The sequence below is a fragment of the Rhinichthys klamathensis genome, unplaced genomic scaffold (assembly GCF_029890125.1).
Source record: "Rhinichthys klamathensis goyatoka isolate OS25496 unplaced genomic scaffold, OSU_Roscu_1.1 h1tg000001l_1, whole genome shotgun sequence".
In the NCBI taxonomy this organism is placed as follows: Eukaryota; Metazoa; Chordata; class Actinopteri; order Cypriniformes; family Leuciscidae; genus Rhinichthys; species Rhinichthys klamathensis.
In genome coordinates, this window is record NW_026606555.1 from 3,004,992 (window position 1) to 3,022,969 (window position 17,978).

Sequence of the window (17,978 nt, forward strand, 5' to 3'; positions counted from 1 at the left end):
ACCCATATTCAAGTGCTGATAAAAAAAAAAAGACTGCATGAAGCTAGAATATTTTTTTTAAAGAAGAGGCTCTGTTCTTTCTTTTTGATATATTGCATGTTCAGATATTCATACAACAAAATATTTGGGGAGGCCATGGAAATTTTAACCTCTTTTTAAAAAAACGTTGGCGGGGAAAGAGTTAAAAACAAAACTGTATTAATTGTGTAAAATGTATTACTGAAATACAAAACAATAAAAAACATCCGGCTAAGAAAGTCAGCATGAATTAAATCACACTACCATTATGTATTTCTGCTTTACACCGTAGTTTTATTTTCACATTGTAATAATGAGAATTTGAATCGTCATAAATATCATCACAAAAATATCTTAATGGACTTAAAATAGGTATGTTTAAGCAAAAAATCATTCTGGGTTGATAAATGACCTGAACATTTCTTGTTGAGATTTCTCATAGTATACCCTCTTATGGATTCTGTGACTTTTATCTATGAAGAGGTGTAGTAAATGCCTGTATAGAAGATCTCTGTATTGCTCTAATATCAACTCGTGCAACAAGACGAGTGCCGTTCCTTTATCCTTACTAGATCACAGTGTTAATTGTCAGTTAATCTGAACCGTTTACTTCTATGAAGGCAACTAGTCTTTGGGTTAAAGGTTTCTTGTTTTCCTCTGACGCTACATGTTGTTACACAAGTGCATTGGAAGTAATCTGACTGGCTAAACAATCATGACCCAGAGAGCCCACACCAGCAGAATGATGGGCATGTATCCTCGATGTCCAATGCAAGAGCTGGAAAACTGAATACGTCCTTCCACAACTGGATGAACTCTCTTTCTCTCTGAGATGTAGCTGGCAACAACTGCGATATCCAGGTCGCCTGTGGAATACAGTACATAGTACATTGTAATACTAAATATATGATAAAATATGCAGTTAAATCTGCATATATGTAAGGGATAATCCACGGCTAGCTGTGCAATAAACGATTTTAATGTACGACCTGAAGGCAAAGTGGATTAAAATCATTTATTACATGGCTCTGTGGAATACTTGATTCTGATTGGTCAATCGCGCCATCCAGCGGTGTGTTATTCCTAAATAACAATCGCTAAAAACAGAAACACAGGCTCATCCGGCTCCCTGAAGTCAGCAGCGCTTTACACTTGAACGTTTTTTCTTCGTGAAAGTTTTGCGTTTGGTGAGCTAATAAAACTCAATATTTTGTGTACAGTTATTTATGTCATCCAGCATCGTGGACTCGCCCTCTCTTGTTTCATACAAACGCAGCGGCAGCCATTTTGTGACTATTGTTTTGTACACTGTTGGATTATAGGATAACAAACAGGTACGATTTTAAAACAGTTTAATCTCAAATCAATATCTCTTATCTCCATAATTATTTATGTGGTGAAATGCTGTGTAATAAGTGGTATGACTGTATACCGTATCCCTTAAATGTCCATCTATTTTGAACTTGCCGCTCTAGCAACTGCTCTCTCCGCGAAAGCTTTGCGTTTAAAGGGTAACTAAACCCTATAACAACTTTTTTTAGTTAATGATCTGTAAGACTGGGGCTTTATTAGTGCTGTTCATTGATTCGAGTAAATACAAAGTGTTTTAATTCTACAATATATGGTGTAAAAACGTTTGAGTACTGCCCTCTTCAGGTTGAACGGTGGCTACTGCAGTTGAATTTTCCTATTGGAAGTTGTGCTGCCGTGTGCCGTGTGCAGGCACCAGCTCCCCGGGCCCTTGCCTACAGAGAGACACGGGTCTCAGGTGCACGCCGCCCGTCAGCTCCGCACTTTTCCAGCATTTTTCAAATATTGCCAGTGGGACGAATCACGCTCTGACCAATGGTTGAGCTACCCTTTAAAGACCTAATAAAATATTGAGTCTTAGATCAATATTTCGTGTCTAATTTTTTACTTGTGGCAAGTAGCCGTTTGATAAGCGGGATAAAGTACATCCAGGCGGTTGTTATATCAGGATAAACTCCTTCAGGCTGATGGAAGACCTGATCAAGTCCTGATCACCCTGTCGGGGTTTATTCTGAGATAACAACCGGCTGGATGTACTTTATCCCTTACTTAATGCACAGCTAGCTGTAGATTATCCCAATTATACCACAGTCTTTTGACAGCATTTACAACTTAAAGCTGTTATTGATGTTTGCAGGGCAATATTTGACCGGAAGGGTAAAATTGGCGGTTATTTTCTTCAGTTACGGCTCGTTAGATCTAGCACTAGAGTGGTGCGTAAGATTAAGTCAAGTCACATTTATTTATATGGCGCTTTTTACAATACAGAGTGTTTCAAAGCAGCTTTACAGAGATAACAGGAAAATAATGCAACAAAGTTTGTTTCTAGAAGAAAATAGTGTCACAGTCCAGCTTAAGTAAGTTCAGTGATGTTTCATTTTTGTTGTAAAGTTATTAATTTAGTTCATTTATATATATAGATGTAGCCGCTCTGGAGAAAACTGTGATGTCATCGTCCAGCTCAGTTCAGTTCTCATACAGTTTAGTAGTGTCAATATACAGGCAGATCAATATTATTGTTGAATATTAAAATAAATGTTAAATTTAATGTCCCCAACTAAGCAAGCCACAAAGCTGAAAAAGGCAACAGAGGCGAGGAACCAAAACTCCATCAGGCGACAGAATGGAGAAAAAAACGTTGCGAGAAACCAGACTCAGTCTCAGTTCTCCTCTGGCCAACGAACGAACACTTATCAAGAGAGAGAGAGAGATTCGTACCCGCATCTGTTTAGCGTCTCACTCTATTAGCAATGAAGCTGTGAGTTTAATTACTTCAAAACCAGCGATGTAACCCCCTCGTTGCTGAGAAATATAATGTAGCAATTCAGTAGCAAAGCTATTTAATTACTAAAAGTCACGGGACAGCGTTGGTAAGTTTCTGTGCTCATGAATGTTTGTGTGTGTGCAAAGTGTGTGAGTGACGTATGTGTGTGCTTCAATGAAAACAGCACATTAATATAGAATGGTGACTTGAACTACCTGTGCATTAGACGGTTTTATTGCACGCCTTTCAGCCAATCAGAATCGAGTATTCAGACAGACCATGGTATAAGCATACATGGGGACTTACCACTGTCATGTTTGAGTTTCTGGTCTTTGATCATAGAGTATCCATCTCCTCCGTCCACTAGGTAAGAGGGCAGCACCACTTTATACACCTTCTTGGGGTTGAGCGGTTCATAACGGGGCACTCGACACTCAGTGCAGAGCACGTTCACACTTTTAACACGGTTTCCAGGCAGTTTTGATATATCATACACCAGCTGAAAACCTGCGGAGGAATTATAAACAGTTCTATTGCTTCATCTTAATTAACGCACCAGTCATTGTGGTGTTTATATGTCATTTTGAGCACTTGACAATGGTATTCCAGTGCTCAAATGTTAAGAGTTTACAAGAAGTTCACAATGTACGGTAACAATACCTGACACCTGTAGGAATTCTCCAGTGCTTTGTCCGTATCTGTGAACTGAGTGCTCAAAGACCTCTCGCAGAGCAGATCCATTCATTTGGACCAGGTCAAATGTGCCCCCAAACGGCAACACCGAGATCAGGTCCTCCATGGTGATGGAACCTTCAATCGAAACACGCATTAGGACTGTTTCAATATTATTTCTTATTTGCAAATCATTTCCAGAGGGGCGTCACCAACGGACGTCGCGGATAGAGCTAAAACCAATCAGAGCGATGAAGGAGATGACGTATGCAGAGCGGCGGAGACACATCTCCGAGTGTTGTTCTTTGCTCGGTTTTTAACTAAAAGGAAACGTTTAAATGGCTTAAAACAGACGCAATAGCTGATTGGAACGAGTGATGTTCGACGGCGGCATCCATCTTTGTAATGTAGGCTACAAAATCTGCTTCAAAATCCCAGCGCTGTCGTCATCGTGTAAAGCCCGCCCCAACGCTTCTGATTGGTGCCGCGATTTCGGCGGATTGGAAATGAGCTTGAATGAGCTCTTTGCCAGACTAACTTTCAGAGCAAATCTAAATTTGCCGGAAGTTGTCTGGGTTTTCCCAGGCTAGAATGACCATACCATTTCTGTTTCGCTCATCAATAGCTGATCGAATGCCTCCACCGTTCAGAATACAAGAGCTGACATGGTTCCACCGGGTTTCATCAGCATGTTTGATATTAGTATGGACCTGAAATACAAGCAAAGAGGGTAATCCTATGGGTTTAAGGGCAAGATTAACAGCAAATCTATCGCTTTGTTTTACCTTCAATAGAATATCAGTTCTGTTTAAGGCTGAAAGGACTCTAACTTACCATTTACTTTGAATTTCTATTTTCACTTTTCCACTGGTTCAAATTTTGCTCTTTGGGTTCTTAGTTTCAATATTTACCTTTGAGGCCGTTGTTTGTGGTTTTAGAGCTGGGCATTTTGGTTTTAAGCTTTTTTTTTGTCACATTTTTTATTCAACTGTTTCAGGTACAAAGATTGTTTTACAATGTGTGTCTTTTTGCACCTGATAGGAACAACTGTGTCCAGTGATCTAATCACAGGTGGTCAGACAAGACAAATGTTAATACCATTCAAAAAACCACATGGTTTGTCACTGCAGTGCATACTGAAGAATGTGTGTGAAGTTTTAGCATGTCTGGCGTTTCAGTTTTTTATGTTATCTTATTTTAAAGCTGCATGTTGCTGGCAGGGTTCTTGTTCAGCTCAGTGGTTGGCTGATTAGCGCAGTGTTTCCCAACCCTGCTCCTGGAGGCACACCAACAGTGCACATTTTGGATATCTCCTTTATCTGGCCCATATATTTCTGGTTTTGGAGTCTCTACTAACAAGCTGATGAGATGATTTAGGTGTGATTGATTAGGAAGAGTTGGGAAATGTGTAGTGTTGCTATGCCTCCAGGAACAGGTTTGGGAAACACTGGTTTAGAGCATAAAAAAATTAATGGGAATTTTTTTAAAATATATTTTATTCATATGTTATGCGATGTCCACTGTAATTGACACCAGGACTGAAAAGACATTTACAGGCAAAAAATAAATAAATCACTTTTTAGGTTTCAGGATTTTTTTAAACCAAACTTTGTATAAAGATGATTCTCAGATATAACAGAATTAATTGATATACCATTTTACTTAATGCAATATGTGGGTAAAATGGCCATAAATGGGCAGTCCCATTCAATACAATGTATCTATACTCTATTAGCATATTAATGTGTTCTTGGGGCAACATGTAATGAAAAAAGAAGTGTAATAATGGCAGTAATAATTGCCAACATTTTCATAATATCTAATATGAAGAATAAAACTTTACTGTTTAATGTTATTTTTTAGTTTTATTTAGTTTAGCACTTTTATGATGGGTGGATGCACTTTTTTGAGCTTCAAACTGATGGTTGCAATCCACTGCCATTATGTAGCTCGGAACAACAGGGTGTTTATTAATATAACTCATATACACCTAGGATGGCTTGAGGGTGAGTAAATCATGGGGTGATTTTTCATTTTAAGGTGAACTACTCCTTTAAGTCCTGGTGTCCTCTACAGTGGACATGTATGAAATCAATGCCCTGTGTTCTGTAAAGACCAAACGGAAGTAAGTGTCTTGGCGAACCCTCCAAACATTTGGTGTCTCTGAAAAGCCCTGAATGTGCTCTTTACCGGCATCCATTCTTAAAACCTAAACCTAAAAACTAAAATATAATGTCCACTACAGTGGACAAAAGTCTATTCCTTAGTTCCAGGAGGTTATCACTGAATGCATTTGTAGGCATTGAGATTGAAATGTGTGTTCATAATTGTTTGTAGAGTAAATGTAGAATTTGTCCCATCTAGAGTAGTCCTTATGAAGAACAATATGCTAAATAATGTTGTAGAAAATTCCACCAAACTTTAACAGCAAATTTATCTTTAAAATCATAGACCTATTCACTCACCATGGCATCACAGATTAAATTTCCCAAATTACATTCACGAAATCGACATTCCTCAAAAGTTCCATTGAGATAGACAAGAGTCTGTCCTACATACTGGGAAGAGTAATTGGCCAGATTCTTCCTCCAATTGTCCACTTCAGCCTGAATGTCTGGATCTAGACAAAGTCGGATCATAGGTTGAAACTGACATATCAAAAGGGCAATCCACAACAGTAATGCATCACATCTGATAGGCAGATTATAGTACAGGGGTGTCCAATCCTCCTCCTGGTCGGTCAACGTCCAACCCGCTCCAACACTCTCTCTATTTTGCTGTAGATCATTAAACCGTTACACCTCCTCAGAAGATTGTCTGAAATCATTTTCGTGAGGTGCCTTTGTCGGCAAACGCTGCCAGCAAAGTCAATGCCTGATAGAGCAGCGAACTTCCTAAGTGTTCGGACGCAGCCCTCGTAATCCTGAAGACCTTGATTAGCTGGTTCAGGTGTGTTTAATTAGGGTAGTCTAGGGCTAATTCAGGAGCAGGATGGACATGCCTATTATAGCAGTTTACTACAGCAGTTCCCAACTCAGTCCTGGGGATCCACCGCTCTGCACATTTTGTATGTCTCTCTTATCTGACACTCAGTTCAGTTCATGGAGCTCTTTAACGAACTGATGATCTGAATCAGGTGTGTTTAATAAGGGAGACGAACAAAATGTGCAGAGCGGTGGGTCCACATTTTCAGTGGTCCTGGTTCAGAAGTATATTTCCGGTTCATGTTCTCCAAAAGGATTCAGAAAAATTCTTCAATCAAGAGTTCTAAGACTTGAACTAAACCAAACAGCTCCAAGATAAATCACAACATTACAAACTAGATGCAAATCTGGAAAAATCCAGAAAAACAAGATATTTCTTGTATTCGGGCAGGAAGTTATCTTCCCATGAAGCACTGACAATAAAAATAAAATAAAACAATATAAAACCACTGACTTGTAGTCATTAATCATGAAATTGTATATCTGTTGGTAAAGACCGACTCAATAACATCATCGGCAAAGCTTTGAAGGCTGCTGCTCAACTCCTTTGTTACAAATTTTATTTTCATGCTAGCAGCAAATTCTTCCTCAGAATTCAGCCATTGAGCATAAAAATCCTCCATGGTTGAATTTTTACTTCTGGAAGCCTAGTGTCCTATATGCTCTATTGATTTACCAAGTGCCTTAAATTCCCTGGCCTGTTTCAATGTTTCGAGTTTCCTTACCTGGTGTTACTGAGCTATTCAGAAGAATTGGGTTGCCTGAATATTTCACCACATTTCCATTTGAATCAAAAGTCACTTTTAGGAATCCCAGATATTTTCCAAATGCATAGGCCTGGACCACAGGAACCTGACGCCCATCCTCAGAATCGACCATGAACGGATATGATCCTGCAGGAACCTCTGTGGATGGGGGATCTCCTACAGAGATGAGCACACAAAATGTAAATATGTAAATCAAATACAGTATTGGTACTGTGCAAATGTCTAAGGCACGTTAGATGGTTCACAAAAAACATTTGTTTCAAGGTGGTTATTTATATCTTTTGCTTTAGTGCAACGTTTGAGTTACACTTATTTAAGATGTTGGTAATTAATATTACTTAAATGTGTTATTTCATTGTAACAAGGACATGTACTTATATGGTTTGGTTTATGTTTAGTTGCTTAATTGTGTATAATTTACTGTTATTACAAAGTACATGTAGCATGTTGGTTGTTGTAGGTAACAACCAATAGCAATGCTAACTAATATTTTTAGAATTTATGTCCACCCATACTTTCAAGCAATATGGTTTGTAGATTGTTTGTTAAATTACATGTTAAGCACATGAAAAAATTGTATTCTCACTAATAACAACAAAAGTCTCCACCTCCAAGTCTCAAATATATTTTGCTGTGTAGATATGGCTTGGGTCTCAACTTTAATGTATGTCTGTGCATGGGTTTTTTATTTTTTAACCATCTTCTCAGCAAATCACATGATTTGTGGCATCATCCATGCCCAAAGGACAAACATGAACACCCAGGTATAATACTCCGGTATTATGTGGTATTAGTGGTTTATTCAGTATGAACAGTGGTAATGGTGATGCTTGCCTAGACAACACAAAGGCTGCAACAGGGCTGAGTAAAATGCTAAAGAGCATTACTTGGCGGCCTGACCAGTTTCTGGAGTAAAAGGAAACTTTCATGTCAGCATTGTTCTGGTTGGGTCAAAATAAAACATAAAATGCATTTTCACCTTTAATCCATCCAGTGCCCATTGTGGTCACAAAGCTCATGTCTTTTATCAATACACAGGTTAATCAAATTTAATGACAGTGGAAATAGAGGCGTATAGCCGTCACTTTGTTTGTTGTGAGATCAGCATAGCAAATTCACCTGTGCATACACTATAACCACTGTAATTTCTGAGAAACTGTGCAGAAATACAAGATCCAAGAGACTGCAGCCCTGACACAGAGTTTACTCACTTAGAGTTCTTGTTCTAATCATGAGTGGGAATAAACAGTCCCAACTCTTCAACGAATAAAATTATACACAAATTATCTTCTAATTTGTGGATCTGGTGAAACCGTGTGGACCTCTTTCTTTAGACTATATGAACATTTAACTGTACAACAACAACAAATACAGCACAATTCAGTTCAGAAAATCTTCCTCATGGGTAATCATGATATGTGCAGTGCTGGAGGCTGTGGTCCACAGCATTTACACTGGTGTGTGTGTGTATATATATATATACACACACACACACATACATACTGTATATGGCCAGTCACAGGTGAATATCGTTAATCATTTTCAAACAAGGCCATATATTAAAGTTTGTGTAGACAAACCATCAGGACACAATCAGTTCTCATAATCAGTGTGTTGGATGCAGGATAAATGAGCAGGAATAAAGATCTGAGCGACTTTGACAAGGACCAAACTGTTATGGCAAGGCGACTGGATCAGAGTATCTCTGAAATAACAAGGCTTGTGGGTTCCTCCTGGTCATCAGTGGTGAGAACCAACTGGGAACTCTGCTGGGAAACCATGGGTCCGGCCATTCATGTGGACCCTTCATGACAAAGATGTTCCCTGGTGGAAGCGGCCTCTTTCAGCAGGATAATGAAACCTGCCACACTGCTCACATTGTTCAGGAATAGTAACATGAGGAAGAGTTGAAGGTGTTGCCAATCACAAAATATCTGTTGATTTCTTGAACGCAATGGCCAATCAGAGATGTTTAAGTTAGCACTAGGGATGCACTGATACCGATACTGTGCTCGTGTACTCCTACCCATTCAAATGCTCTGATACCAAAAACCGATACCACGCAGCATGTGTACAGTACAGTGTTTGTGTCCAGAAAAAGAAACATCGGTAGATATCAGAGATTAAATATGTCTAGTCTATGTAATAAATGTATCTAATTAATAGAATATTAAGCATAAATTCAATATTTAGGCCTGTACACTTTATAGCCTGTACTCACTGTGCGCAAGCTGATAACTGAAGCACGCGAAGTGGATTGAGCGCTGTAGATGAAATATAATAGTGCAATAGAGAGAACAGTGAACAGAACAGAACGCTAACAGAATCTCGTACAATACATTTTTACAGGCACAATAATGAAAATAACTGAAGGAAACATCTATTTGCTAAATGAATTAAGACAACTAATATGATTCATATTCTTTTGGTTCCTCTACCTAATATTTTAAATATATATATATATATATATATATTAGGCAATATTTAAATTATTATATTTAAATTGTATCTTTCAATTATATTAAAAAAATTCAAATGCAATGAAAATACAGGTACTCGGTATACTCGAGTACCAAAAATGAAAGTATCTGTTAGGACCCTGAGATATTTTGTGTGTTTATATCAACTGTCCTTGTGTGTATATTGTTTCTCTCTCTCTGTGTGTAGACATGTTTGTGTTTCTGATGGGCGTTACCTCTGTTAACCTGTGGAAGACTGTGATTGGTCCTGCTATGCACCTGACCCGGATATAAGGACCGCCCCAAACACTCATTGGACGCCCTTGAGCCTCGATGACTTTGAGCGTTTATGCTTTATGTGCTTCGCGGTCGCACTATTTGATTGTGCTTCTCTTCACCTTTGTTCGTTTCGCCATTGTTTAATTGAGTAAGAGTGTCGTGCCAGAGAGATTGTTAGTGTTTAGTGAACCTGTAAGTGAGTGTTTGTTGATTGTAATCCTACTTCTGATATTCTCCTTTAACTGCCGATTCTAACTTGTCGACCTGAGGCTTTGTTAATAAGTGTGTACATATTTTTTTATATAAATTTTGACCAGATTAAGGGATGTAGGGGGTTTGACGCCAATTTATTTGTATCTCTTTTTCTCCTTGATTATGGTTAAGGGAGTTAGGTATAAGTTAAACTGTATTTTTGTTTATCTTTTGTCTGAGGTCAATTAGGTTCAAAAAAGATTGTTTTGTTTGTTAGTTTGGCCTTGTCTGCCCCTTGTCTAAACCCTTCATGGTAAATAAAGCTCATATTATGTCATCTCTCTGGTAGTGTGACTCTCTTCCTTTTTCCTAGCGGTCGTAACAGCGGTCAATCTCATTCTGGAAAAAGTGGTATCGGTGCATCCCTAGTTAATTCTGCTCTCATTGTGCAGTGTAGACAGCTTCATTGATTATAACAGAACTTTGTGAGATGAACTAAGATGAGTGACAGCTTTTTAGTGATTACAAAGGGACCACGCTTTCTGCCATGACAAATCCTGCATAGAATATTATACTTACTGAATGTACCAACTGGAGTTCCATGTATAGTTTACAGCATTAGTTTGAGAGATATTTTTTTTCTTTAAAGGAAATTTGCCATGCACTGTAGTTAATAGGCACCAAATTAATCGATATTGAATCAACCATGTGAAATTTGTGTCAATGCCCAGCCCTAGGGTCAATAAATGTGTTTTTTTACTTGAAACAAATGGGGTCTTTCCCCTTTTTTTTTTGCTTGTTAGAGTGAACCAGAATGCTTCGTTTACATGTTAAATCCCAAAACCTTTCTTCTGGAGAAGGACGCCGTGGAAGGATTCGTGAACATGTCACCTTTTTCACCTCTTGTGAGTTTGCAGGTCTGTTAATATCATTGGTTGTCCTCCTTAGAGATGATTACCATATTTTTAATGAAACAGTCATATTTAACAATATTACATTAACTATATCATATAATAAAATAATATATTTATTGTTAATACCTTGTTATTGTTGAAGCCATATTCAAATATTATGGGATCTCCTTGAAGAAGTGTAAAAAGCTTTTAGAATATTTTTCAAATTCAGATTTTTTTTAATCAAAATAAACAGAAAATAGTGCAAACTTTTACAGAAGTGATTGTCTTGGAAAAAATATAGTTTCTCTGCAATCGTACACTATGGGATTAGTGAAAAGCACATTTACCTTAAAGTGTGCCTTTAGCCCTGTTGCACCCTACTATTGTGCTCCGCGGAAGAAAGAAAAACATCAGCGCAAGTAAACGATGAGAAAAGTGTAAACTGACGTTCCTGGATGAGTAATAAATATACATATAACTCACGCACATTGCGGCAATACATACCTGTGAATAAGAATGTATTGGTGTGCCCTCCAATCACAACATCCACTCCCCGAACTTTCTTTGCAATCATTTTGTCCACCGCGAAGCCAGAATGTCCAAGGGCAATGATCTTATTAACTCCCAAAGCAGTGAGCTTGTCCACTTGAAGCTGTAAAGTAGTAACCTCATCCTCAAAATAGAGATGAGGGCCTGTAAAACCATATAAATATGGAAAAAACACCATCATATTACTGCAGGGTAACATAACCTGCATATCAATCTATCTACCCTAATCTGTTTAAATGTGCCACCAGGCTGGTCAGTCACTCTCACTTGAACGTGATCAACAGATATGGGCTTAGCGGAGGTAGAATGATAGTAACACTAAGACGCTAAACCTGGGGTTATAGAAGAGGAGATTAAAGCTTTATTTGTCGGTGCCATGGCTTTGGATAGAAAGGATATAAATGACAAAAGTTTGATTGAACAACAGAACATTATAGCCATTCCATTCTGCAAAAACAGCTAGATTTTTTGTGTGTCAGTGCATTTCTTGATGTGCATGATATAAGGAAACATAGTATCCTAGAGTAGCCTATATTCAATGTGGTCATGTATGATTTGAAAATAGGGGAGGAGCCTTTTAGCCTTTTAGATTACGTAATCTAAAAGGAGCCTTTTAGATTACGTACACATATGCCCGGTTTCTCAGACAAGGCTTAGACTATGCTAGGTCTAGGCCTTAGTTCAATTAGAACATCTTAGTAGCTTTTATAAACGTGCCTTGCCTTAGAAAAAAACATTACTGGTGTGCATCTTGAGACAAAACAATGGCAGTGACATATTTGAAGATATCTCAGTGCAAGTTGTTTTGAGTTAAAACAGCTCAGACATGCATTTTAGTCCGGGACTAGCTTAAGCCCTGTCTGTGAAACCGGGGGAAAGAGTCCAGAATTTTCCACCTGAAATTAACTCCCAGAAAATTCAGGTAATACAAAATCCACATTTTAGATATATATATTTATATACAGTCATGTGAAAAAGAAAGGACTCGTTTTATAATTTTATGGTTTTACATATCAGAACATAATAAAAAAATCATCTGGTCGTTAGCAGGTCTTAAAATTAGGTAAATACAAAAGGACAAACTGATTAATCCAGGTGTGCCTGGTCTCAGTAACAATAATCAGGCACACCTGGATTCATCAGTTTGTCCAATAATGGCAGACAGGAAACAAAGGAGCTGGCTGAAGTTCAGGAAGTAGTGCAGCTGTGCATAAAGCCTATTGAGTGAAAAAAACTTGAATACACATATTTTTAAATAAATGAAAAGTGGCAATTCCTTATCAATTATTCAATATACTGTAATATAGTACTGTAACGCAATATATTGTTCTGTATATTTTTCAATTCATAAAACAATTTAATATATCGATCAATAAAAATGTTCTTAGCATAAGGGTATGCACTTGAAATGTCAGATTTTTTGTTCTTGCTACTAGCCTGCTTTAACACAAAGAGACAACTATAAGCCATTCAAAATTACACATTTCACCTTTGTACTTAATAACAAACCGCCAACATACTTTTTTTTTTTTTTTTAAACATTCGTTTCTCCTTCGTAAGGCACGGGTAATTTTAAATGTTTTTAAGAGTGTGATTTGCAACATTATGTGTAAACCTGGCCTGGATATAACTGAGTGTAATAAAGTATCTTACCTGGTAGAGACAAAGCAGGGGTCTCCATTGATGTGTAGCCAACAACACCTACTTTCTCCGAGTTAACATTGAAGATTTTATATGGGAGATAGTAGCCGCTGATCTGAGGAGCAATTGTCTGATCGGCTTTAATATTTGCGCTGAGAACAGTGCAGTTCACTTTCTGAAGAAAAGGTTTCACGAGGCCGTCCACTCCATTGTCAAACTCATGATTTCCTAAGGCCTAAAGCATCATACACACAAACAATTTTAAATGTCATATACAGTCAAACCACAAATTACTGAGACACCAGATATAATTTGATGTTTTTTTTTACTAGTGGGTGCAGGACACTATAGTTCCCTTTTGAAAGTGAACTCGCACTGCGTCGATGGCGCTATGGGGAACGCCCTCCACGTGAACCGGTGTCTGAAAAGCTATCCAATCACGGCAATCGAATTTGAACGGCGACAGCCTATGACGTCACTACTAGTGCAAAGTATAAAAGGGGTGCTTAGAGAACCTTCAGGGACCGTTTTATCTGATTTGCAATCACCTAAAAAAGATAAGAACAATTATAGTAAGTGATAAGCGTTTCAAGAAGTGTGTGGATTCATGTCTCAGGTATCTGACACTATGACACACACAACTTGTGCATTTACTGTTTGGGCAAAGAGCACGCACGATCAGCTCTCGAGAGACCTGACTGTGCAGAATGTGAGAGTTTTCCTTTAAGAACGCTCTCGTCTGGCCCTCTTCTCGAGGAAAGAGGGACAGGCATCTGGGCCCAGTGGTTCGGGTCCCGCTCGTGCTGAAGCACGGCGGAGGCTCGGATCATGGGGTTCCCAGAGAGGTGTTTCTCTCTCAATCCCATCAGAAGCTCACGAGAATGAGCTGCTGGACGAGGATGTGTTATCTCTTACATTTTCTGATCCAGCAGCAAGTGCTCTGCTGGCACCTAGCCCGAGAGAGCAGGAGATGGCTGATGAGGGTAAAGAAGAGGTACAACCTGAACTCTCACATCCTCCCTGCCCCGCGTATGATGAGCTGTTGGGTGTTATGGAGCGCGCTTCAGCGAGGCTTCAGTTGACGTGGGAGCGCGTGAAGGAAGGAACCGTTCGCTACCGTCAGCCTTCCATTCCTTCCTGATCTGCAAACTGAGATCAAGAAGGCATGGAAGAACCCATATTATGCACGCATCCATCGTCAGCAGCGAGCAAACTACGCTTATGTCGAGGGGATGCGTGAACATGGGTATGTGTCAATGCCCCCAATCGACCAGACGTTCACGAACTATCTCACTGCTGGAGAGGCATTGGCACTAAAAGCGACTCAAGGAAGAAGAGGGATCCCTTGATCCAGCACAGGCGCTCCCAGTGTCAGTGAAGGATCCCCTTCCTCTGAGGGTGAATAACAACCACCCTTCTCCTCTCTTCTTTCTCTCACTTCTTTCTCTCACTCTTTCTATCACTCTCTATTTTCTTTACCATAGGCACTTCTTACATCAGGCCTGAGGCCTGGACCGATGATGATATTTTCCCCTTAAACGGAATGCTTCTGAAGGTCTGGAGTCGGGCTTGGTAGTGAGCACACCCTTTCTAGCTTTTGGGTGGTAGGCCTTCATTCGAAGAATACAATTTAGGCAGCCGCTCTATAAGCAGCAGGATGATCTTGGTAGGTCTTTATAATAAGGTTGTTTAACTTTAGACCTCGGTTCCCTGTTAAGAAAGTATTAAGGGGTATGTTTGATAGGATATTAAAATTAGGAAATTAGGGCCCTGAAGTTCCTTTTTTATAGGTAGGCTTGCATACCTTATCTTGTTCACCCAGTGATGTACAGGTTGGCTTCATATCATAGAGAAATCTCTAGTGAGGCCACCGTGCACGAGAGCTTCAAACCGGTTTTGTTCAGCATGAGATGGCTTCCTCCCATTTGGGGGTTTTCTCCTGAGGCCACCGCTTTGTATAAAGCTCCAGATAGATCAACCAAGTTCGGGCCACCTGGATAACCATCTTGTATTTGTATAGCAGGTCTTCTGAGAGTTGTTATGAAACTATAGCTTTGAACTTCAGTCACAGGATATTCAAGTGTCATCCCCACGAGGGCTGCCTTAATATCTGGTTTAGACGATCTGCTAGAAACTTGAATTTTCAAGTCATAAGGTGAAAATGTTGTTGGTCTCATAGCTGAGGCCTCCATTTCCCTTGGGCGTAGTGTTTTTTTGGCTACCCACAGCTTTAGTTTATTCGCCCTGCACCACTGGGGCTCACTTTAGTACTCCCTTCCATTTGGGACGGGTTTGAGTACACTCCCTTAGAGCCTAGGCTAAATGTAGGCTTTTCCTTGTTTGGAGGCCTCTTTGAGGCTTATAGCTTGGGCAGTGACCATAGGGAATAATGTCACTGACAGCCTAGTTACCTGAATGGGGAGTGTTTTCTTGGCATTTCAGGTTGAAAACTGCCAGTTCTGACATTTGCCATAGCGTCATCGACGCAGTGCGAGTTCTCTTTCGAAAGGGAACATCTAGGTTACGACTGTAACCTCTGTTCCCTGAGAACAGGGAACGAGACACTGCGTCGTTAGCCATGCCTCGGGGATGCATGCTGAACAGTCCCTTCAGACGAAAGTGGATGACATGTTCTCTAGGCGCCTCTTTTATACTTCCGGGTGCATTAGTAATGACGTCATAGGCCATCGCTGGTCAAATTCGATTGCCGTGATTGGATAGCTTTTCAGACACCGGTTCACGCGGAGGGCGTTCCCCATAGCTTCATCGACGCAGTGTCTCGTTCCCTGTTCTCAGGGAACAGAGGTTACAGTCGTAACCTAGACGTTAATTTACTGTATGAAAGTGAGGATAGCAAAATAAAGTAAACTGTGACATATACCTAAATATTCTTCATACAGTGACTACCAGTAAAATGTAAAAAAAAAAAAATTGGGACCCCAATTTATTCACTTTGACCTGACCATGTTTTGCTGAAGTGTTTTTTCTTTAATTGCTAATGCAACCTTTTTACACCACATACTAAACAACATTAAGCATTGCTTGGTAATCGGTTGAGCTAAACTGGTATTATCTAATTGTGTACTTAAATTTAACAGCTGACAGCTATTAAACCTTATTAATCTGTGAGAGTCTAACAGAAGGATGGCCAGAACCATTGAAATATTAACTGATCTTATAACTCTGAGTTCTTGTCATAATGTATTACCATTTTCTAAACTAGAATAAACTGTGATAATGTGAGAAATGTTGAATGTGTCTGAATACATTTTGGTTTGACTATGTCATGAACATAACATCAGCTTAAGGCACAGGTTAGTATTTATATTTTTGTAAAATTTGTATGCATGCATCAGTAGTTACAACTATTTTTGACCTTTTTACGGCAGAAGCGTAACTGCAGTTTGGTAATGACAGGTTCAAATAGTGTTGAACATGTTCTTTTCTATGCACATCAAATAGTTTTCTGTAAGGTGCAGGATCAGATAATGTCATTAACCATAAGAAAAAAGGATGCTTGCACACTTACTGTAGAATAAATAACCACAAAGGCTAAGTGGTCAAAAACATTAACGCATAACCTTCATATTAATTAAATACTATGTTTGGAGCATAAACTAAAGTGTGTGAAACTCCTAATGATCTATGGTATATGCAAATAATAAAAACAATAACAATACTTAACATGAGAAAAAGGTCAGAAATAATTTGTATTACGGTACTATAAACAAATAAAATATGATAACACCAGTAAGCTGGTGTGTGGTGAGCGTTCTGGCGCAATATGGCTGCCGTCGCATCATCCAGGTGGATGCTGCACATTGGTGGTGGTTGAGGGGATTCTCCCTTCTATGTGAAGCGCTTTGAGTGTCCAGAAAAGCGCTATATAAATGTGATGAATTATTATTATTATTATTATTAACACCACTAAAGATCCACATAGTTTCCAGTCTTATGAGCTTCATGAGGTATCTTTTCAAAGCCTCTCTATAAACTCTATATCAGATCAAACAATAAATAAAAGGGCTTTCCCATCTCCGATTTGTTCTGTTTGTTCTTATTGTGTTGTGTGATCATAGTGTGTTTTGTTATCCTGATGGTGTTTTCTCTTAATATGGTAAGATTTGAGATATTTGCCCAGTCACTTTTGGACCATTACCATTAAATAAAAGACAAATTTGAAATTGCAATAACTGTCAACATTAATAGTAAATTCAGAATGCAAGATTGTATTCCTGAGTTGTAAAAACATGGTGAGTTTTACTTTAGATTTCCAATTAAATTTTCCAATAGAAAAGAAAAAGAACTGTATTTTTCAATCCTTTTTATCATTTTTTAAATCATGCATCCCTGGTACTGCTGATTTTTAAACTTAGAAATTTCCCTGTAAATTCTTTCCAATGTATGCATTTAAATGTGACCATATGTATACGTTCTATAATTCTGTTCTATCAAAAATATAAGTCCAAAATTATCTTCTTTTTTTGGCCATCAAACGCTCTCTGTTTAATGCACTCCTCATTTACAGGACTTTAAAAGAATCATAGAATGGGGATAGAAGAATTCACCCAACCATATCTAAACTTTCTTTGACAGTGGGTGATGTAGTACCAATCGGGAATCTACATTTGGGAAACACCTTTTCTGTTTATGTTCCACAAGTTTGAATCCCACTAGACCTGAACAGGTGCTCTGTCCACTGTAATGAAGACTCCAGTGGCTCATGG

General features: G+C 38.8%; 1 protein-coding gene across 1 annotated transcript in view; it reads right to left on the reverse strand.

The window, feature by feature from the left end:
- Positions 1–346: 346 nt before the first annotated feature.
- The window catches only part of nt5e (5'-nucleotidase, ecto (CD73)), a 38,153-nt gene continuing 20,521 nt past the window's right edge, over positions 347–17,978 (reverse strand). Inside the window, exons 2-9 of the mRNA XM_056247569.1 lie at positions 13,264–13,486; positions 11,566–11,754; positions 7,194–7,391; positions 5,950–6,104; positions 4,086–4,194; positions 3,473–3,622; positions 3,119–3,319; positions 347–884 (exon numbers count right to left, since the gene is read on the reverse strand). Of these exons, the coding sequence (XP_056103544.1) occupies positions 724–884; positions 3,119–3,319; positions 3,473–3,622; positions 4,086–4,194; positions 5,950–6,104; positions 7,194–7,391; positions 11,566–11,754; positions 13,264–13,486 (1,386 nt within the window). The 3' untranslated portion in view covers positions 347–723. The remainder of the gene's footprint in view (positions 885–3,118; positions 3,320–3,472; positions 3,623–4,085; positions 4,195–5,949; positions 6,105–7,193; positions 7,392–11,565; positions 11,755–13,263; positions 13,487–17,978) is intronic.